The sequence below is a fragment of the Leucopleurus acutus genome, assembly GCF_964270905.1.
Source record: "Leucopleurus acutus genome assembly, chromosome: 11".
NCBI classification, from domain to species: domain Eukaryota; kingdom Metazoa; phylum Chordata; class Mammalia; order Artiodactyla; family Delphinidae; genus Leucopleurus; species Leucopleurus acutus.
This window is the reverse complement of record NC_139152.1, coordinates 84160210-84183517: the sequence shown is the minus strand read 5'-3', so window position 1 is coordinate 84183517 and position 23308 is coordinate 84160210. Positions and strand designations below refer to the sequence as shown.

The 23308-nt window shown below is 40.5% G+C and overlaps 1 protein-coding gene across 2 annotated transcripts in view; it reads left to right on the top strand.

Annotated features, from left to right (window-relative positions):
* Positions 1-23308, top strand: part of GNPTAB (N-acetylglucosamine-1-phosphate transferase subunits alpha and beta) — an 85229-nt gene that overhangs the window by 15068 nt on the left and 46853 nt on the right. Inside the window, exons 2-5 of one of the 2 annotated variants that reach the window (XM_082850029.1) lie at positions 10113-10198; positions 18849-18968; positions 20030-20071; positions 22780-22985. In XM_082850029.1, coding sequence (XP_082706155.1) covers positions 10113-10198; positions 18849-18968; positions 20030-20071; positions 22780-22985 — 454 coding nt within the window. The remainder of the gene's footprint in view (positions 1-10112; positions 10199-18848; positions 18969-20029; positions 20072-22779; positions 22986-23308) is intronic. The other variant, XM_082850030.1, reaches the window with a different exon arrangement.

Below are 23308 nucleotides of genomic sequence, written 5' to 3'. Positions count from 1 at the left end.
AGAGCCTGGCACCAAGAGGTGGAGTGCAGAGATACTTTTTCCCTAGTATCTAAATATGGAAAGGTCACCTGAGTGATCAGTTTCTAAATTGAACCTTAATACAAAAGTATACAGGTTTAGTTGATATCAGTTGACATATAAATATATTAGGGTTCTTCAGAGAAACAAAGCCAATAGGATATATGTATGTGTGTGCATATGTGCATGTGCGCACGTGTGTGTGTGTGTGTGTATGGAAATAGACTGATTATATGGAATTGACTTACAGGATTGTGGAGGCTTACAAGTCTCCAAGATCTGCATTTAGCAAGGCTAGCGATCCAGGAGAGCCAATGAAGTAGCTCTAGTCTAAGTCCAAAGGCCTGAGAACCAGGAAAGCCGATGCTGTAGTTCCTGTCTGAAGGTTGGCAGCCTAGAGACCCAGGAAGAGCTGACGTTTCAGTTCAAGTTAGAAGGCAGGAAAGACTGATGTTACGGCTCAAGGCAATCAGATCAGAGGACTTTCTCCCTTACTCAGCCTTTTTGTTCTATTTAGGCCATCAACTGATTAGATGAGGCCCACCTACATTAGGGAGGGCAAGCTTCTTTACTAGTCCCAATGCAAATGTTAATTTCACTTGGAAATAGCCTAGTTGAGGAAGTTCCCTTCTGTTCCTAATTTGCTGAGAGGCTTTTATTTTTTATTTTTAAATAATAAAATGAGTGTTAAGGGAATTCCCTGGTGGTCCAGTGGTTAGGACTCCACGCTTTCACTGCTGAGGGCAAGGGTTCTATCCCTGGTTGGGGAACTATGATCCCACAAGCCACATGGTGCAGCCAAAAAGCGAAAAAATAGGTGTTGAAGTTTGTCAAATACTTTATCTGTTGATATGATCATATGATTTTTCTTCTTTTGCCTTGAGATATGGTAGATTACATTAATTAATTTTTGAATGTTGAACCAGTTTTCAAAAATACATACCTAGAATAAATCCCACTTGGTTATGTTATATAATTCCTTTTATACATTGTTAGATTTTATTTGATAACACTTTATTGAGGATTTTCACATCCATGTTCATGAGAGTTATTGGTTTATAATTTTCCTCATAAAATGAGTTAGAAAGTGTTCCCTTTGCTTCCATTTTCTGGAAGAAATTGTAGAGAATTGGTATCATTTCTTCCTTAAATATTTGGTAGAATTCACCAGTGAACCCATCTGGGCCAGTTGCTTTCTGTTTTGGAAGGTTATTACTTATTGATCCAAATTATTTAATAGGTATAGGCTATTCAGATTATGATTTCTCCTTGTTTGAGCTTTGGTAGTTTGTATCTTTCAAGGATTTGGTCCATTTCATCTAAGTTATCCAATCTGTGATCAGAATTGTTGATAATGTTCCTTTATTACTCTTGGGAGGAGTATTATAGTGATTTACTTCTCTTCCAAAATTTTATGGCAAAATGCAAATAACAAAATTTGCCTTTTTTTTTGGCGGTATGCGGGCCTCTCACTGTTGTGGCCTCTCCCGTTGCGGAGCACAGGGTCTGGACGCGCAGGCTCAGCGGCCACGGTTCATGGGCCTAGCCACTTCGCGGTATGTGGGATCTCCCCGGACCGGGGCACGAACCCGTGTCCCTTGCATCGGCAGGCGGACTCTCAACCACTGCGCCACCAGGGAAGCCCTGCCATTTTAATGATTTTTAAGTGTATAACTCAGTGGCATTAATTACATTTACGTTGTTGTGCAACCATTACCACTGTTTCCAAAACTTTTTCATCACCCCAAACAGAAACTTGGTATTAAGCAGTAACTCTCCATTCTCCCCTTGGGCCCTGGTAACCTCTGATAACTTCCTGTCTTTATGGATTTGCTGATTCTGGACATTTCATATAATGTATATTTCATACAATATTTGTCTTTTATTTTTCTGGCAGTTTCTACTTGTTTTTCAGTGTTTCTGAGGAGATGAGAGACTGGAGTTGCTTACTCTGCCATTTTGCTGAGGTTACATTCCAGACTGATAGTTCTGATTGTTACTTTTTTCATGTAATATTTTACCAAACACTTTACCCTTTGACTAGTCTGTATGCTCCAGAAGGAAGACATTTTGTTTTGTCCATTACTATGTCCTCAGAGTCTGGAATGGTGCCACATATTTGTTGGCTAACTGAAGTTACTAATTTTTAATAGTTGCTTAAAAACTGCATAATTTTTAATAGCTTCATAATATTTGTGTGACTGTACCTTAATTTATTTACCCGATTACCTGTTGTTTAATTTTTAAACTATCTCTCCAGGTTTTATTTGTATAAGTAATAATGGTTATTATATTTATACAGAAGTGTTTGGGTGCACCTATGATGATTTTCTCGGCATGTATTTCTAGAGGTGGAATTAGAACAAAGACTTGACCATTTCTTTGGTCCTTTGATACATGTGGCTAATTGCCCCTCAGGAAAGAGGTTTTTTAATGGCTTTAAAGCTATTTAAAAATATATAGCATTCTTTTTGCCTAATTTATGACTTCTCTGCATTTGACACTCACAAAAAGAGAACTCTCCTTGGTGAATTTTAAAAAATGTTTTTGTCTAAGTAACAGTATGAGATAAAATTCATTTGTTGATGGAGGTAAGTATAGTAAGCACCACAAGCAGATATTTTGTAAAATTTTATCTCATTTCACTAAACATTTTTATGGCAATTAAATTTTACCAAAATAAAGAGAAAAAACAAAAAAACTTAGTTTGATTAGTTTTGGCTTCTGGTTTAATAATAACAAATGTTTACCAACTACACTTTTATTTATACTTTGGGTATATTTTTCACATGTTATGATTGTTTGTTTCATATTTGTCTGCCCAGTAGGCTGTGAGCCTCTTGAAGGACTAAATAAGTTCAGTGTTCTTTCATAGTCTTAATACCTTACATTTCCTGTAGTACTTTGTAGTTATTAGAATAGATGGATATATATCAGCTCACTTGATTTCTTTTATAACAGCCCCTTATGGGATAAGGAATTGTTTTGGAACTTAGAGAGCTTTAAGTGACTTGTCTAAAATCACAAAACTATTACATTTGTCCATCCTCATCCTGCCCATGCTTTCTACCTAGGGTTAGCTCACTATAGCATTTGGCCAAGAAAACCAGGTTCCCCTAAATGAATCTCAAAGATAAATATCCTCACTGCAGTACTTTGGCTTCTCCCATTAAAAAAATAACAAAAACAAAACTATAGAGACCTTATCCAGAGGAAATAGGAAGAAAAGCCAGGGAATCAGAGCTGCTCTCTTGCCAGAAATGCATGTTCTGAGGGGAGAAGATGGTGAAAGATATCTGTGCCAGATCCCACGCGAGAAAGAAGCTGTCTGAGATCCGAGGAAACATCCGTCTGCTAAGAGGAGCCAGCAGCCTGTTGACAAAAATTTGGGAGGGGAGGGGGAGTCAGAACTCTTCTTTTTTTTTTTTTTTTTTTTTTGTGGTACGCGGGCCTCTCACTGTCGCGGCCTCTCCCGCGGCGGAGCACAGGCTCCGGATGCGCAGGCCCAGCGGCCATGGCTCACGGGCCCAGCCGCTCCGCGGCACGTGGGATCCTCCCGGACCGGGGCACGAACCCGCGTCCCCTGCATCGGCAGGCAGACTCCCAACCACTGCGCCACCAGGGAAGCCCAGAACTCTTCTTTTTTAAAAAAAAAAAAATTATTTATTTTATTTTTATTTATTTTTGGCTGCGTTTGGTCTTCGTTGCTGCACACAGGCTTTCTCTAGTTGCAGAGAGCTGGGGCTACTCTTTGTTGCGGTGCTCGGGCTTCTCATTGCGATGGCTTCTCTTTTTGTGGAGCATGGGCTCTAGCGCGCAGGCTCAGTAGTTGTGGCACGTGGGCATAGTTGCTCCACGGCATGTGTGATCTTTCTGGACCAGGGATTGAACCCGTGTCTCCTGCATTGGCAGGCGGATTCTGAACCAGTGCGCCACCAGGGAGGCCCAGAACTCTTCTTTTTGTGTGACTTTAGATAAGTCACTCAAACTCTTTGAGTCTCAGAGTCTCATCTGTACAATAAAGAGTTTATATGAAAAAAATAAATAAAATCACAAAACTGGGGCTGAGGTCAGGGCCTGCTTTTGTGACACGTACTTAATCTTTAGGCATTGAATAGCTGCAGCCCTGTCCAGGAGAACTCTGTGCAGTGTTGGAAATGGCCTGTAATTAGGAGCTGTCCAGTACAGTAGCCACTAGCTACATGTGGCTGTTGGGCACTTCACATGTGGCTAGTGTGACTAAGGTACTAAGTTTTAAATTTAACTTATTTAGTCTTAATTTAAATAACCACACGTGCCTAGTGGGGAATACCATGTTTTTGGACAGTGCAGATCTAAATTCATAGGTACAGTAACTGTTTGCAAGGACGTTCTAGCAGGGCTCACACATTGGCATTGGATTTAAAGTACTCCCTGTGTAATTCTGTGATTCTGTAAACTCTGAACTGTAGAACAACGAAACCTACATATATGTACCCAGAAAGTCAGTTTGAATACATTTGGAAACCATCTTTAGTAGTTCCCCACCACCACCTTTTCCTTTTATTCAAGTGTGGTTGAGGAGACTTTTTTTTTTTTTTTTTTGGGCTGCGTTGTGCAGCATGTGGGATCTTAGTTCCCCAACTGGGGATCGAACCCGGGCCCTCAGCAGTAAAAGAGCGGAGTTCTAACCACTGGACTGCCAGGGAATTCCCTCTCTTTGCTCCTCTACTTCTTTAAAAATCTCAGCTTTCTCTCCTAGAAAAAGGAGAGAGATTTTGTTAAGTTATTATGGTTAACCCTATCCTGGATTATTCCTTTTCTCCAACAGTAATCTGCTTTAATCTGTACTCATGTAAAAGCTGAACAGTAAGTATTCCTAAATCATTTCATGCAAGTACATGATTAGTCCTTAACAGGATGTCAGCTCCCTGAGGACAAAGCCCTGGTTCCCATTTTTTGCCCTTTAAAATGGTCATCAAATGTAGGTCGTGTATCTAATTCTGTGAAGAACTCAAAGAAGGTAGATGTGGTCTAGAAAAGTATCTTTGAGTTTAATTAATGTTCAAGTAAATAGTGGTCATGCATCTTGGGTTTGGGTCATTTCCTGTGTATGAAAAGGAGAGATCAGCCCACTTTTGGTAACCATTCAATGCCTAATAAGAAATGGGTTAATCTTTTATTTTAGCCACTTCGTGTTGGGAAATGCAGTGAGCTGTTTGTGTCCTCCCAAAATTTATATGCTGAAACTATTCCAGTGTGATGCTATTAGGAGGTGAGCTCTTTGGTAGATGATTAGGTCATGAGGGTGGAACCCCCATTAGTGGGATTAGTGCCTTTATAAAACAGACCCCAGAGAGCTCCCTTGCCCCTTCCACCATGTGAGGTGACACAGCATGAACACAGCCATCTATGGACCAGGAGGCAGGCCCTCACCAAATAGCAAATCTGTCAGCACCTTGATCTTAGTCTTCCCAGTCTCCAGAACTGTGATAAATAAATTTCTGTTGTTTTGAGCCACACAGTCTGTAGTATTCTGTCAGAGCAACCCTAATGGACTAAAAAGCAGGAAAACAAACATGTTTAATCAAATGTGATTAGAAAATGCTGCTGGTGATGAGATTTGACTTCCTGATTGATCAGGGGAGGAGGGGAATTAGCAGAAAAAGATAAAGCTTAGATTATCTTTGTCTGCCATTTAGTGGCTCTTAATGCAACATATATTTTGTTTTCAGAAACTATGGAGAACCTGTTGTAATTTGGGAATATTATAAACTTCTGATGTGATTATCAATGTATGAAAAGCTCTGTCAGAGTTACTTAGAGTTCTTGCTGCTTGAGTTTGGAGAGCCCTGGCATCTTAAGTTTTACAAGGTAGCTCGTCACATTTATACACTTGAAACTTTGAGAAAGGGACATGTGTTTTTACAGAGAGAGTTTTGCATCCTTGTGTGCTGAGGCCTGCTGTCGTCTCTCTATACCTGTAGCCTTTAGCCTTTACATTGACTATCTGGGAGTGGATCTGAAAGCAGGAAGCTCTGGAGGGAAACCACAGAGCAGTAGGCTGTTCCAAGGTGTTTGTCTTGTAAAACTAGTAGCCGTATTCACTCATTCTAGAAAGTTTATTGATTTTGTGCCAGGCAGTGTGCAAGGTTCTAGGACTGAAAATGAGAGAGATTAAGTTCCTGGCTTTGAATTGCCTGCAGAGGTGTAGATGATATTTAAACAGGTGAATTAATTATATTGTAGCATGTAAACGCTGTCTTTAAGAGACCTGTGAGCAGTTTGCAGTGAGTATTGTACAGCCCTACAGGATTTGCATATCTATCAAAACAATCTTGTGAAATAGGTGGTATTATTATCCTCATTCTACAGAAGAAGAAATTGAAAATGGAGAAGTGCCCTAGATTTTATTATTGATACGTTCCAGACTTAAACTTCTGATTGTAATCTTATGATCCTTGCACTGTTCACCAGTCCGCTTCTTAATAATTACCTTCCTCCTTTCCTTAGCTGGGGAATCCCCAAAGGATTATGGGGCTTGCACCTCATTCACTGTTACTGTACCACAGGCATGCATTTGGTCCTGTTTCGGGACCATCAAGATCATCAACAAAAGTGTATGCCGGTTTCATAATTGAAAAAGTTTATCAACTGAAAATTTTAGCGTTTGTGCGCACAGACCAGCTGAAGGACTATCAGACATTCTAAAAATGCTGGGCCATTGAATTAAGGGTGATAAACATACCAGTTTCAACTGGTTGAATGACCACATTCATGAATGTGTATTTGACAAAGCTGGCTCTGTAAATAAGCATCAGAAGAGCAGGCCAGGTGAAGCTGACAGAGCCTGGGCCAAGCTAAACAGGAACGTGGGCTACGGAGTTCGGTTGATTCAAACCTCAGCCCCATCACACACACTGCAACTTGGCCTGGAGCTTCTTTTTGTGCCATCGTAGTACGTGCCTCAAAGTGGTGCCTTGTTGTGGGGATTCAATGGAGGGGTGTGCCTGGCACAGTGGTGCTTGGTGAGTGTGTGTTTGAACCCCTTCTCCTGTGATCAGCACATTAAGACTGACTTTGGCTGCAATTTTGTAAAACTAACCAACAATTGATCTTGAATACCTTGGACGCCATGATTACTAAGATGGAGTCTTAAAAGTGATACACATTAAAAAAAACTTTTTTTATTTTATTTATTTATTTTTGATTGCACTGGGTGTTCGTTGCCGCGCGTGGGCTTTCTGTAGTTGCGGCGAGCGGGGGCTGCTCTTCGTTGCGATGCGCGGGCTTCTCATTGCGGTGGCTTCTCTTATTGTGGAGCATGGGCTCTAGGTGCGTGGGCTTCAGTAGCTGCAGCATGTGGGCTCAGTAATTGTGGCGCACGGGCTTAGTTGCTCTGCAGGATGTGGGATCTTCTCGGATCAGGGCTCGAACCCGTGTCCCCTGCATTGGCAGGCGGATTCTCAACCACTGCGCCACCAGGGAAGTCCAAAAGTGATAAACATCTTTAACTAGTAGAATAAACTACCTTTAGATGATTTTTATAATTCTTTATTAATAATACATTGTTTATGTGGTATTTGAGAGCTCATGTAGTATTTTAGTAAATAGTATTTTGTTCATTGTGTCTTAAATTTTTACCAACAAACTACCCTTAGTAACAGACAAAAGTAAGTCCTCTGAGGAGAATAATGTAGAGAGGAGGGGTGTGTGTGTGTGTGTGTGTGTGTGTGTGTGTGTGTGTGTGTGTGTGTATGGGGAAAATAGCTCAAAATGGCAAATAGGACATTTTTTGAAGGTCAACATTATATCTGGTATTTTTATCACATCAATATTCCATTTTTCTCCATAAAAAATTTGCATTACTACCAATAGAATGTTTTAAATGTCTTGCCGTTATAAAAATGATGGCATTTCAGAAGTTAAGCTTGTTTACCCTTGGCTTCCAGTATGCCTGGCACACTCCCCATACCCTTTACTTGCCCACGTCATGGGAGAATCACTGTCCTACTACAGCAGCACAGCAGACCGATGAAATAGATTTAGTACTTATTTCATAGTTGAGGAAATTGAGGCCCACACATTGTAGTTTACCCAGGGTTACACAACTACGAAGCAGGAGAACTGGGAGGTTCTCTTAGAAGGCATCCCAAGTTCCCAAATCCAGCCTGCTCTTACGTCACTCCTACAGTAGTGAGGTAATATTTACTAAGAAGAAGATGGTACGTAATGTGCTGGGTATGAGTTGATAATAAGCAGAATTGTAAGTCGTTCTCTACCCTTTGAGCAGTTTGCTTGGTCTGTCAAGATGCTAACATGGGGTAAAAGGTAAATAACAATAAAACTAAGTGATGCAAGGCATCAAGTAAGTGATAGAGATAGACGTTATCCAGAGTTCTGAGAAGGAAGCATTCAGACGGGGCTGAAGAATATGGAAAGGCTTTGTGCAAGAACAGAGACTCGATTTTACAGTAGTCAGTGTTTCTCTCACCTGTTCCTCTGGTCTTTTGTTTACTGCTGATAATGGCTGAAAACTATCTAATTGCAAGTTTAAGTCTTTTTTGGCTTCTTTGTTGTTTGGAAGGTGTTCATATTTTTACAGTTTACCCCAGAATAAACAATTTTTTAATTGCACAAGTTTTTTCTACTCTTTTCCGTCCTTGATAGTATTAAGGAAATGATCTGACGCTAACCCTTAGATGAATTTTATTTGATTTACAAGTTTCCTTTTCCATTCCTCATAGAGCATATTACTCATTCATCTAGAAAAGTTTAGAAAGATGTTCATAATAGGGTTTAGTTGACAGGAATAGCAGAAAAGGGAAATGTTTCTGATGGAAGAGAATCAAGTTCAAATGTTGATGGGCTTAGGAGCAGGGACAAAAGACCCAGAGGAGGTGAAGACAGGAAGAGACACGGTGTCCTTATGGAGTTGACGTGGGGGCATGGAGGATACAGGTGAGAAACACAGTGTCAGCCCTGCAGCTGGGAGCCCCTCTTAAGTCATAGACTTTTAGGACTGGCAGGGATTTCAAAGACCCCCTGCATTTTACAGATGAAGAAACAGCCTGAAGAGGCTAAGTAACTTGCTCAGTGTCACTCGTAAAAGTGACAGAGCTGGGATGAAAACCCACATCCCGAGTAATAAGCCAGCATTCCTACCACTTCCACCAAGATCTAAGAGTGCAGAACTCTGAACTAGAGGAACGTTCCTAAATGTGGTATTTAAGGACCCTTTGCTATTGCCGTTGTTTCTAATACACTGGAGCGGTTTGGAGATGCCAAGATTAATTTATCTGATGAAGGAAGGCATGTTGTATTAACATACAGCACGTCAGCATTTCTCAGCCGTTTGTGAAGCGCACTCTCTCTGATGTTTTCTCCCCACCTTCCAGGTAGCCGTACTAGCCAAGGACAGTTATATTCAGCTTATTTTATTTATTTATTTATTTTTATCAATTTATTTATTTTTGGCTGTGTTGGGTCTTTGTTGCTGCGCAGGGGCTTTCTCTAGTTGCAGCCAGCAAGGGCTACTCTTCGTTGTGGTGCACGGGCTTCTCATTGCGGTGGCTTCTCCTGTTGTGGAGCATGGGCTGTAGGTGCATGGGCTTCAGTAGTTGTGGCACGCAGGCTCAGGAGTTGTGGCTCGTGGGCTCTAGAGTGCAGGCTCAGTAGTCATGGCACACGGGCTTAGTTGCTCCGCGGCATGTGGGATCTTCCCGGACCAGGGCTCGAACCCATGTCCCCTGCACTGGCAGGCGGATTCTTAACCACTGGGCCACCAGGGAAGTCCTTGATTGGGTTTGTTGTTGTTGTTTTTGAGTTGCATGAGCTGTTTATATATTTTGAAAATTAAGCCCTTGTCGGTTGCATCATTTGCAAATATTGTCTCCTAGTCCGTAGGTTGTTTTTTCATTTTGTTTTTGGTTTCCTTTGCTGTGCAAAAGCTTGTAATAAGTTTGATTAGGTCCCATTTGTTTATTTTTGCTTTTATTTCTATTGCCTTGGGAGTCCTTTAGCAATTCTTAATGAAATTAAAATGAAATGAAAGTTACATACTCTCAGTATTTGATGCAAAGAAAACATTGTTTTTCTTTTCTTTTTTTCCCTAGGTGGTTCTGGAATGGAGCCGGGATCAATACCATGTTTTGTTTGATTCCTACAGAGACAATATTGCTGGGAAGTCCTTTCAGAATCGGTGAGAAGAGATCAGTTTTGGAGAGTAGCTTATTTGGGCTTAAATAAGCCTTGAAATCACCCATGCTTTAAGTAGAGCAGTTGAAGGGGTCTTTCCAAGTTGTAGGTATGGTTTAGCTTGTTCAAGACTACTCCCATGTGAAGGTACCTTGTAATCCATCCTCACGTTTTATGGATGAAAAATTTGATTGCCAAAGAGCAATCCTGCTTTGCAGTATATTGAGTACTTTAAGTTACACGATCTCGCTTTGTCCTTGCCCCAGTTCTGTGAGCTCAAGGTAATTCCATCCCCCTGTAGGATGAGGAAGCCAGGCGGCTACTCTGCAGCCAGTTCCAAGCCCCGGCCAGTGTTCTTCTGTTGACATCACTGTGTTAACCAGGGCATCTGCTGTGGTATCCACCAGGACTGGACGCCCACATGCCCCTGTGGTCACCACATCTGGCTGCCTCACTGTGGGGAGGAGCAAACAACCTCACAGGTTGGGTCTTGTTCTCCTTAAAGCCAAGCTTCTTGGTGCAGCCACTCCTGAATGCTGCCTTCACCCTTTTCCTTGGAGACTTTTTCGTCCCTCACAAGACAGACCTCAAAGTTAAAGCAATCTTTTCCAACATCCTCCTTCCCTTCTCACAGCTAAAATAAGTCACACACGGTCTTTTCATTTTTTTTGTCTGTAAAACTGTTACTTGTATGGTTTTATATCATAAAAGCAATATATGTCTATGGTCAAAAACAGTTCAAACATTATAGAAAAAGAAAAACAAAAAGAAAAAGTAAAGCCTCTCTCTGTTCCATTCTGAATTTCCCCTGACCCAGAGGAACCATGGTTAATGAATTTTTGTTTTGGATTCTTCTGGTGACCGTCCTTTCAACTTAAAAAAAAAGCAAAAACAAAAAACGGAGTTCTCTCCTTTTTGGTTTACTCACTTTATGCAGTATCTATTAACTGCTTTGCATTGTAACGGCACACAGCTAATCACTATAGGGCAAGGAGCACGGGGTGACCAAAAACAAATGTGAGGTAGCTAACAAAGGTAGTTAACCTCACAGATAGACCTTGGTCTAACTGTCAGAGGCCATAATCAGAAACTTCCCTAGATCCTGACTGTCCATTTTCCCTGGAGGATAGACACCGGAAGTCCTCCTCTCTACCTTCACTGAACCAGAAAACCTAGTGAAAGTGTAACTAGTAATTGGTGTCAATTGATGCACTTGGACCATTTTCTGGGAGCCTCTAGACTGCATCGGCAGTTCTGCTGGAGCTCTTGTCCCCGCTTAGAAGCACTTCGTTGCGCCTCTATCCACTTGTTATGAGTGCCTATATGGTCCCTATCAAATAAGTAGTTTTTTTAAAAAGCTGTGCTAATTAGACATAGATGTATGCACTATTATAGTCCCGAACCTCTCAGCGAAGAAGGGCTGTAGGATTCCTTGAGTTAGCCTAAGCTTTACTTTAAGCAAGTGAAGGGCAAAGTAGGGAAACTCTAGATCTTTCTCTTAGGATCTCTTAAAACAGCAGTTTCCAAAGAACCTGGGGGATCTGCGAAATCAGAGCTATATTTATAACAGCGCTGAGGTGTTATTTGCCTTTTTTTACTGCGTTGACATTTGCACGAATTGTGTAAAAGCCATGGTGGGTAAAATTGCCACACCTTAGCACAAGCCACTGTGATTCACCACCGCCACATATCTGCACGGGGCAGAAAAAAGCCGGTTCGCTTAAGAACGTTCCTGAGGAAGCAGTAAAAATCGTTGATTTGATTCTACCCTGAGCCCGTGAGTACACATTTTCTTAATGTTCTGTGTGATACACCGGGAAGCACACCTCAGGCACCTGGCTGCATGGCGATTGTCTTGAGGAAAAGCCCTCTCGTGGTTGTTTAAGTTGCAGCCTGAACTCACTGTTCTGTTTCATGGATCACCATTGTTATAACTTGAAAGGACAGATGACAGTGTCATTACTCAGACTTGTTATATTTGGCAGGTATTTTCTTGACAGTAAACAAAGCGATCCTGTGTTTGAAAGGAAAGAAATGATAGTATTTGCTGCCAAAGATAAAATTTGAGCTTTGAAGTGAAAATTAGAATTTTGGAAATCTTGTTTCCACCACTGTAAGCCTAACAGCTTCACAATACTGTAAAGACTTCTCTGATTAGATCTGCAGCATTATCCAAGAAAATTGCATTTGTTAATATTATGTAGGAAAATTAAGGAAATATGTCACATTTGGCAGAGCTGCATAACTCAGTAAGCTGTTGTTTTCCAGATAACCAATGCATTGATGTTACAGAATTTCACATGGGTGAAAGCCATTCAAAGTGCAAGAAAGACCGATGGATTTTAATGTAAAAGCACAAAAAGTTCACTAATGTAGTTTCAGATCACACATTGCAACCAATTTTTAAGAAACTTCCACTTATTTTGGTGTAGTGTCAAAGAAGAATATGCACTATTATTTGAAAAGGCTATTAAAATACGCCTCCCCTTTCCAAGTACATATCTGTGGGCCTGGGTTTTCTTCAACCAAAAGAGCATATGGGAACAGATTGAATTCAGATGATTTGAGATGCTTGCTTGCTTGCTTCTACTAAGTCATTAAAGAGATTTGGAGAAATGTAAAGCAATGCCTCTCTTCTCACTAAATTGTTTTGTTGTTTCAGAAAATACTGCTATTTTCATTTAGTTTTTATTTTATTTCTTTTAAATTTACTTATTTTTGCTGCGTTGTGTCTTTGTTGCTGCACGCGGGCTTTCTCTAGTTGCGGTGAGCAGGGGCTACTCATCATTATGGTGCGCGGGCTTCTCATTTACGGTGCCTTCTCTTGTGGCACGCAGGCTCAGTAGTTGTGGCTCTTGGGCTCTAGAGCGCAGGCTCAGTAGTTGTGGCGCACGAGCTTAGTTGCTCCGCGGCATGTGGGATCTTCCGTGACCAGGGCTTTAACCGTGTCCCCTTCATTCGCAGGCAGATTCTTAACCACTGTGTCACCAGGGAAGTCCTATTTTATTTTTAAAAAATATTTATTTATTTATTTGGTTGCACTGGGTCTTAGTTGTGGCTTGCTGGCTCCTTAGTTGTGGCAGGCAGGCTCCTTAGTTGTGGCATGTGAATTCTTAGTTGTGGCATGCATGTGGGATCCTGCTTCCTGACCAGGGATCGAACCCGGGCCCCCTGCGTTGGGAGCACGGAGTCTTAACCACTGCACCACCAGGGAAGTCCCTGCTCTTTTCACTTAAAAAGTTATTTATGTTAACCCATGAAGGGGTTTATTATTGTTTTAAAATGAATTTTTGAATGTCTGATTTATTTTTGAAAATGGCAAGTGTGAATCATTAGAGAAATGCAGATCAAAACTACAATGAGGTATCATCTCACACCAGTCAGAATGGCCATCATCAAAAGATCTACAAACAGTAAATGTTAGAGAGGGTGTGGAGAAAGGGGAACCCTCTTGCCCTGTTGGTGGGAATGTAAATTGATTCAGCCACTATGGAGAACAGTATGGAGGTTCCTTAAAAAACTAAAAATAGAACTACCATACAACCCAGCAATCCTACTACTGGGCATATACCCTGAGAAAACCGTAATTCAAAAAGAGTCATGTATCACAATGTTCATTGCAGCATTATTTACGATAGCCAGGACATGGAAGCAACCTAAGTGTCCATCGACAGATGAATGGATAAAGAAGATGTGGCACATATACACAAGGGAATATTACTCAGCCATAAAAAGAAACGAAATTGAGTTATTTGTAGTGAGGTGGATGGACCTAGAGTCCGTCATACAGAGTGAAGTAAGTCAGAAATAGAAAAACAAATACCGTATGCTAACACATATATATGGAATCTAAAAAAAAAAAAAATGGCTCTGATGAACCTAGGGGCAGGACAGGAATAAAGACACAGATGTAGAGAATGGACTTGAGGACACGGGGAGGGGGAAAGGTAAGCTGGGACGAAGTGAGAGAGTGGCATGGACCAAATGTAAAATAGATAGCTAGTGGCAAGCAGCCACATAGCACAGGGAGATCAGCTCAGTGCATTGTGACCACCTAGAGGGGTGGGATAGGGAGGGTGGGAGGGAGACGCAAGAGGGAGGGGATATGGGGATATATGTATATGTATAGCTGATTCACTTTGTTATAAAGCAGAAACTAACACAACATTGTAAAGCAATTATACTCCAGTAAAGATGTTAAAAAAAAAAAAAAGGAAGTAAATTATATCCAACCACACACACACACAAAATGAAAATGGCAAGTGTAGATAGTTATAACCTAAAAACAAAAGCTTTTAGGGTTCCTTAAGAATTTTTAAGAGTGTGAAGTGTCTGGACCCTAAAAAGTTTGAGAATAATTCATTAATGTAGCAGTTCTCAAGCTTCATTGTGCAGCAGAATTCCACAGAGAGCTTGAGAAAATACAGTTTCTCCCCATCTCCAGAGTTTCTGCATCTGTAGGTCTCAGAGGGGTGCAGAGAATTTTCATTTCTAACAAGTTCACTGGTGATACTGAAACCACTGGTCTGGTGACCACACTTTGACAACTATTGTATTAACGGATTCTTAATGAAACATAATTTTCCTCCTTCTCCAACTTTTATTTTAACAATGCTGATTTTCCTAAGAAAAGCTCAAAATGGCCTTCTTTCACTCCCAACGTTTATTGAGTACCCACTCGGCCTACTGTGTCTGATGCTGTGCTGCGTGCTGATGGTGCACAGACGCATAAATCTCTGCCTGGACGGAGCCTCAAACCTTTTAGAAGGAAAACTAGCTCAGAAAATCTAGATACTGAGGTCAGCAGTTTTAATCAAACACTCTTGTTCTCTTTCTGAAGGGTGTGTGTGTGTGTGTTTTAAATATTTCTTCTCTTAATTTTAGATTGCATTAAAATATAGTTTGATTTTTATGTAGGGATATTTCAAGATTATCTAATTTCGATGATGACAAGAAAATGGATCATATGTAATATCTAATACGTTCTAATATATTTTAAAAAACCATAATGTTTATAGGAAATTTTCATTGTTTTGCTAGTGTTTCTACATGTCTTTTTAATGTTGTTTGCCCTGAATGAAAAAAAAAAATCCCATTCTATATGCCAGTGACCAATGAATATGTGAACTGTCTGCTGCTGCTAATTGTGAGGGCTTGAGTCAGTCTGGGCTCAGTTTTGTCATCTCTAAAATGTAGATATTAGATGAAGTGTAAACTCTCTTCCAACTTTGTTTCTAAGATACTGTTCATGTTCTAAGTTTTCCTCTCTGCTTTATGTGATGTAGAACCAAGGGACTATTAAGTGCCTTCATATTCACTTAAACTAAACTAATTAAAATAAAAGGTATCACCACGGCTTTGGTTCTGAATCATAGGTAACTTTCTTAGTCTTCAGCTCTAAGTTAAAGACTTCCTTCTCTTCTGGAAACTAAGCTAGTGGTCTGTGGTTAGAACAAAAGACTCACACTCACTGTGACCATGTCTAATAAGTAGAAAAACAACTGACTCACTGACCAGGGGCAGATCACAGGATCTCCTCAGGGTTGTCGGTTTAACACCAGAGACTTGGATTGATCATGTAATACAGCCTTACTAGAAGCACCAGCACATTAATGCATTATTACATACTTATGCTGTTTTCCTCAGTTGAGCTTGCATGGATATCTCTTGACTCTATTAAAACAATCTTTAATAGCAGATAATTACTCTTACAGAAAAGCTTTGGAATGCGCAAATTTTTGCCTCCTTTTTAAAAGCCTTTTCTTTCTAAAATATGTCACTTAAGCTTTTTTTTTTTTTCCAAATTAATTCTTAGTCTGAGCATAGATAGATCACCTGTGAACTTGGGAGTGAGATGACTGGATAATTTACTTGCGGGTAATGTGAGGCATTTTTTTTTTAATAGGAAAGACTAATGTTTATGTTGAGGGAATGAACTAATAGTTATTTGGACAGTAAATACATATTAAACCCCACTATGTCCCAGGCACTATTCCTAGGCATGTAGTGATGAACGAGAGGAGCTCATTGACCTCATCTAGAACTGATATTTTAGTGGGGAAGGCTTTTTTTTTTTAACTTAAAAACATGAACTATAATCTACCTATAAATCAGTAGTTCTCAATGTGAGTTTTTGGACCAGCAGCATTGGCATTACTTGGGAACTTGTTAGAAATGCAGATTCTGGGGCCCCACTCCAGAACTAATGAATCAAACTCTGGGGATGGAGCCCAGCCATCTGTATTGAAAGTCCTACAGGTGATTCTGATGTCTGCTAGCATTTGGGAACCATCCATATAGACACACGCAGAAGAAAACCTAGATGAGGAAGCATTTGCGTATCATTACAGTAAGGAGAGAGAGCCTGAGCCTGTACAGGAAAGAGAGGAAATAATTAATGAAGAGGGGCACAGAATGCGTGACACCATTTTTGCCTTAGAGATAGTTGATCTAGTGGAAGACAGACATCAAAAAAAATAGTACAACCAGTATGCTAAGGATTCTTTAGAGTACAAAGTACAGTGGAAGTTGCTTCTTAAGCAGTATATTTTCTTTGTGGGAGGTGAGGGAGGAGGGCATTTGGGGAATGAGGAAGTGGTTAAAAAGAAGCATGAAAGAAAGGATATTCTAGGCAGAGGGAGAAGCATGTTCAAAGACACAGAAGCCTGCAAGTTCTTATCCTGTTTGGGTAAGGGCATACACATGGAGCGTCTAGAGCACAGGGTATAGATTATGAAGGAGTTTAGATTTTATTCTACAGGCAGTGGTGCACCTTTACGGGAGGGTTGGTAGATGCTCAGCTGTCACTTGTGTCTGAGTATGAGCTGATTGATTCTGCATTTTGCACATGAAGCTCTGGGTCCCCTGGAACCTCTTTGACCTTCATCTCCTCTTATGCTCTTCGCTTTGCTCCTGTTGTCTCTGCCACACTGGCCTCTAGTTCCTTAACCATGCCAGATAGGCAGCTGCCTCAGGGCATTTGCACATGATGTTTCCCTTCTCTGGGCTCTTCTTCCCCAGTTGCCCACATGGCCTGCTTCCTCACTTCCTTCATCTCTTTGCTGAAATGCCACCTTCCAGTAAGGCCATCTCTGCTCTCCCTGTTTAAAACTGACCCCCCACTTAGACGTACTGTGTATCCTCATTTTCTTTATAACATGGAACATCATCTGACTTCACTTATTTGGTTTATTTCCTGTCTTCACCTTTCTAGAATGTAAGCTTCATGAAGGCATAGATTTTGTTTTTTTTGTTTACTGCTGAGTCCCCAGCACCTAGAACAGTGCCTAGCACATACTGAGTGCTCAGTAAATATTTATTCACCAAATGGATAAGCACTTCTTTCATCCAGTCATCTCACCTGCTTCTTTTAAGCTATAAGTGTTTGTCACTCTATTTATTTTTTTCCTTCCATAATTTGAAAGATTTATCCACCAAACTGCATTTGTTTTCCGCTGAGATAATTAACCCTGTGGCCAAAAGTCATGTTTTGCTTAGTCTTTGGGGCCCTTTGTGCTGCTGGGGGCCTGATCCTGTGCCTGGCCTGTGAGAAAGACAAAAGGAGGGTAAGCTTTAGGTCCTTGGCCTAAAAAAAAAACCAGCAACCAAAAAAACAACCCCCCCCAAAAAAAAACCCGAAAAAAGCAAAAAAACTGTACTGTTTCTTGGAAAAGATCAAACCTGAAACAGAATTATCCGAAATATGTCTGTGTCACTATGAACTCCCGTGTTGTAGGTCTGGAGCAGACTCTGAAAGATGGGTAGGATTATGGTAAGTTGATGAAGGAAAGGAGAAGAAAGCTTTCAGCAGGGGTAAAACCTGAACAAAAACACTGAGATGGAGCTTAGGATACTCAAGAATTAAAAGCCTGCCTGACTCCTTAGGGGTAAGATAGTAAGGGGAAAATCAAGCAGGTTCGGGAAGGTCTTCTACGCTAGTAGTGTTCAAGTAAATCATCGAGTTCCTCACGTTGCAGGCACAAATCCTAATCCGCTGGGTACTTTAGGGAACAAAACAGGTATGTTTCCTGCTGCCTTGGGGCTTACATTCTGGGGGAGGGACACATGAATTACCAGTGTATGTAACATGTTAATTATTTCATAGGTGATCATTGCTATGAAAAAAAAAAAACAGAGTAGGGCGAACAGGATGGGGAGGGGCCAGGCTTGGGGGCAGCTGGGAATGGGAAGCCTGTAGCATTAAAGAGGGCCAGGTCTTCATTGGGGACTGCTGGCTAACTTCTTTTTTGGTAATTTTGTTTAAGCTTCTAATTTCTTTTCTATGTTTGGCTGCATTTGTATCCCAGCTTTCTCACTTGCTAAACTGAGAATGTAGCAGTTTAAAGTGAGCTTCTAAGACCTCCCCCACAGCCTTAAAACTGAAGGGACAGCAGCCTCCACCGGGTAGCTGTGATGATCAGACGATGCAAAACTGCATAAAGTGTCTAGCAGAATACAACTCCAGAGAAGGGGTTCAGTAAATATTAGTGCCCAAGCCCCAGTTTGAAAGCATGCAAGTCTGTGGTATACGCCATGGTTGGATCACCTTTTCGCTGATTTTTTCATAACCTCTGAGTTTAAACCCTGTTATGCTCTTATTCCCAAGTATGTTGGCAACATGCACATGAGCTGGAGGACTTGTGTGTTTACCCTAGGCTCTGTCTGCCCATGCCGATCGACGTGGTTTACACCTGGGTGAATGGCACGGATCTCGAGCTACTGAAAGAACTTCAGCAAGTCAGAGAGCAGATGGAGGAGGAGCAGAAAGCAATGAGGTAAAACTGATCGTCAGAAAACAAGACACACAAAGCTCTACACTTGTAACTAATGGTACATTTCAGAAGGTAAGATGATGCTTACACTGCTGTTCAAACAAGAATCTGCATCTCAAATTCATGCCGTTACAAGATTCTGGCAGTCATGCAGCCGACCCTTGTTTCTTGGCGCCCAAGGAGGACTCGGCCACTTCGGTGAGATCTTGGCCTCACTTTGTCAGGTGGCCATCTCATGAATGTGGTGTTCTAGTGACGCCTTGGTCTCCAAAGGGCCTAAAGGTGGAGGAGCCACCTAAGGGAGCCCTGGGCTTCCTGCTCATTCAGTCTGAGTCCCAGATGTGATAACTTCATGAAGTAAGCTTTTATTATGCAGAATTGCTACACAGTAAGATGGATTAGTCCCTTGAAAATAAAAGAGCCCTACAGACATAAGTTTTTTTCCATTTGATAAAGGCAGTAAAAAGTATATTTGTTACCCTTTTTAATATCAAATAGTATACTATGGAACTAGAAACCTTGGTAATTTTTTTAAATATGGAATTTTGATTATCTTATTTATCTGGGAAAAGTACAGTGGGCTTCTGGAGAGCCTTCTGAGCTGGAGATCTGGCTGATGTAACTTCCCTCTGAGTCCTCAGGAGTATTTACCGAGAATTTCCCTGTTCATTTCTTTGTAAATGTTATGGGTGCCCCCCAGTTGCAGGTCTTTGGCCATGTTATACTGCAACACATTTGTCTCTCTCTCTGTGCTCCTCCCCAGTGCATGAAAATCACTTTGATAGCCTCGTAACTATGTTTTACTAGTAAATGTAAAAGCTTATATTTTAAGTAAACTTTTGTGGTTACTGTGGGTGGTACGTGATAATATTTGTTGATCATAGCATATTAAAATGTATAATTTATTATGCATCTTAAATGTTATACACAGTACAGTACTTCTTAACTTACTGGTTGTTTCTCGTGGAGTAACCAGGAAAATCAATGTTGTTAAGTTCCCTCATTCACATGTAAGTCTAGCACTAGTCCATGCATATATAATGAAATCTATTTGCTTTCACTAGAGAAATCCTTGGGAAAAACACAACGGAACCAACTAAAAAGAGGTAAGCATTTTGATTTTCCTCTCAGTAATGAAAATCAAAGGAGGGAGGTGAAACGTCTAGGTTCTTCTCCCTTGCTTTTGTTGAGTACACAACAAAACAGAGTAAGTATTTTTTACTTACTCTGTTGCTCCTGTTCAGTCCCTCTTCTTTTGGTTTTTGACCCCCAAATTAAGTGCATCCGTTAGATGAGAAAACAGAGGCACAGCTGATTGAGAACTGTGGTTATTCTGGTTGTAGCTAACCAAAACTTTATCGTTTCTAGATATGTTAGGTAAGGTTTTTCTTCTTTGTCGTTTCCATTAATCGGTCTTGATGTGCTGTTCTCTTGGTTCACTTAAGTCTAACTTACACCAGTGTTTTCATTTATAGAATCTATGTCCATTGTTTAACTATGTGTTCAATGTATATTTCCTTATCTTTAAAAGCTGTCATAGTTGTATGTCTTATATTTAAGGACTTGGGAAGGAGATTTAACCCGATGACAAGAATCAGATGATCTCTCTTGATTTGAATCATACCTGACTCTGATAGGTCCTTAAAACAAGACCGTCTCACTAACAGGTGGAAATCTCTGTTAACTGCCACATCCCCACTGAACGATTAGACTTAAAATAGAAGAGTTATTCATAGAAATGATCCAAAAGTGCCTTCTGAATCATCTGTTAATGTTAATTATGCATATTTATTTATAAATACCTATTGCTAATACTGTTATTTTTATTTGTTTATTTTTTAATTTATTTTTGGCTGCATTGGGTCTTCGTTGCTGCACATGGGCTTTCTCTAGTTGCGTTGAGCGGGGACTATACTCGTCGTTGTGCGTGGGCTTCTCATTGCGGTGGCTTCTCTTGTTGCAGAGCACGGGCTCTAGGTGCACTGGCTTCAGTAGTTGTGGCTTATGGGCTCTAGAGAGCAGGCTCAGTAGTTGTGGCGCACGGGCTTAGTTGCTCCACGGCATGTAGGATCTTCCCGGACCAGGGCTCAAACCCGTGTCCCTGCATTGGCTGGCGGATTCTTAACCACTGCACCACCAGGGAAGTCCCCAAGACTGTTATTTTTAAATGACTTTTAAATTGAAGCAATGATGCAACATTACAGAAAGGTCGAGAGGAAAGACAAGAACTCACATAATTCTTTGGCCCTCACTCAATAATTATGATCATTTTCTTATTGCATTTTCATGTATGTTTTTATAGTAAATAATTTATAATCTTTGCAATTTTGTGTCCTACTTTTTATTTTATATAATCATACATATTTCTATGTTGATAAATTATTGTAATACTTCTTGTCAATTTTAATAGTTATATAATATTCCATAAAGTAACTGTACTATAATTTGCTAAATGTTGGGTACTGCCGTATTTTCACTTTGTAAATATTTTGTGATATTATATTTGGGCCTATGGCATTTTCTGTGTGTGGGTTTGTTGTTTTTCCTGTCTTTGTTTCTCTTCTACTTGGACTAGATTCCTGGACATAAACTAATGAGGAAGAAACGTATGTATGTTTTCATGGGTCTGAAGAAGTATATATGTATATATAATGTAATTGCTTTTCCAAAGAGGAAATGGGGAACCCATTTGGAGGGATACCTGCAGAGTTTGCTGCACTTGCACTAACATTGCATCATCATTTTTTGAGGGGTGCTAATTTAGTTAAATAAAAGGTCATTGTTTTCTTTTGCATTTCTTTGAATATTAGTGAGGTTGCACAATTTCATGTAGTCTGTTAACTGGTCATAGCTCCCACCTTCTGAGTTCTATAGCTGTGTCCTTTGCCCATTTGTTTAATTTAGGTATTTCTTATGTTTAGACAGGAATATTTCATGTAACTTCATAAAACTTTGTCACATTTGCTTTTGTTTGTTTGCATCAGTGTCCTGTCATATTCAGTGTACTTAATTGTATTCTAGTTGGAATTAGTAAACTGTTTCTGTTAAGATGATACTCTGTTAACCAGAAGTTTTCTACTTCCTAACCTGTCTGATATTGGGCTTTACTGGAATTACAAATAATGTTTAAAACAATAGTAATGAAGTGCTTAATTTCTTGTACACCTTTGAGTTAGTAAATTTTGTGGCAGTCCTATTTTATTTTTTAAATTTATTTAATTATTAATTAATTTTTTTTGGGCTGCGTTGGGTCTTTGTTGCTGCACACGGTCTTTTTCTAGGTGTGGTGAGGTGGGGCTACCCTTGGTTGCAGTGCACGGGCTTCTCATTGCAGTGGCTTCTCTTGTTGTGGAGCACGGGTTCTAGGCGTGTGGGTTTTGGTAGTTGTGGCACATGGGCTCAGTAGTTGCAGCTCGTGGGCTCTAGAGAGCAGGCTCAGTAGTTGTGGCGCACGGGCTTACTTGCTCCACAGCATGTGGGACCTTCCCGGACCAGGGCTCGAACCTGTGTCCCCTGTACTGGCAGGCGGATTCTCAACCACTGCGCCACCAGGGAAGTCTGCAGTCTTATTTTATTAACAGGAGTTTGAAAGCTCTGTCTTTCGAGTTGCACTTGTTTGATAGTTTTATGCCATACTTGCTAACTTACTAAATTTTTATATTCTTGAGATAAAATTCCTTGTTTATTGAAAGATCATGATTTTTAAATAAAATATAGAAGAAACACCTGTGAAATTTAGTAGTACCAACAAGCTTTTCAGTGTTGATTAAATTTTCAAGCGTGTAGTTGTGAGCTTGTTCATGTCTCTTTCCAGTGAGAAGCAGTTGGAGTGTTTGCTGACACACTGCATTAAGGTGCCAATGCTCGTCCTGGACCCAGCTCTGCCGACCAACATCACACTGAAGGACCTGCCATCTCTTTATCCTTCTTTTCATTCTGCCAGTGACATATTCAACGTTGCAAAGCCAAAAAACCCTTCCACTAATGTCTCAGTTGTTGTTTTCGACAGTACAAAGAATGGTAAGATCTTCTTGTGGGTATTTTAAAATCATGTTATCATTGGATGTTGTAATAACAAAATTTTGAATGGAACAGAATTGGTTCACTTTTAAAGAAATGCCTGATAAACCAAAAATGTAAAAAGGGGAGCTACCATTAAGTCTAATGGTTCAGCCCTGCTGTCAGAAAGGGATTGCATCTGTTTTACTCTGTGTAATACACATGCCTTCCTGTGCTGTGGTCGGGACCTTAAACCTGGTTCTCACTCAAATTTACCGTATTCTCTCGGCTGGGAGAAAATGCCTTTTAAAGAAATGCCTGATAAACCAAAAATGTAAAAAGGG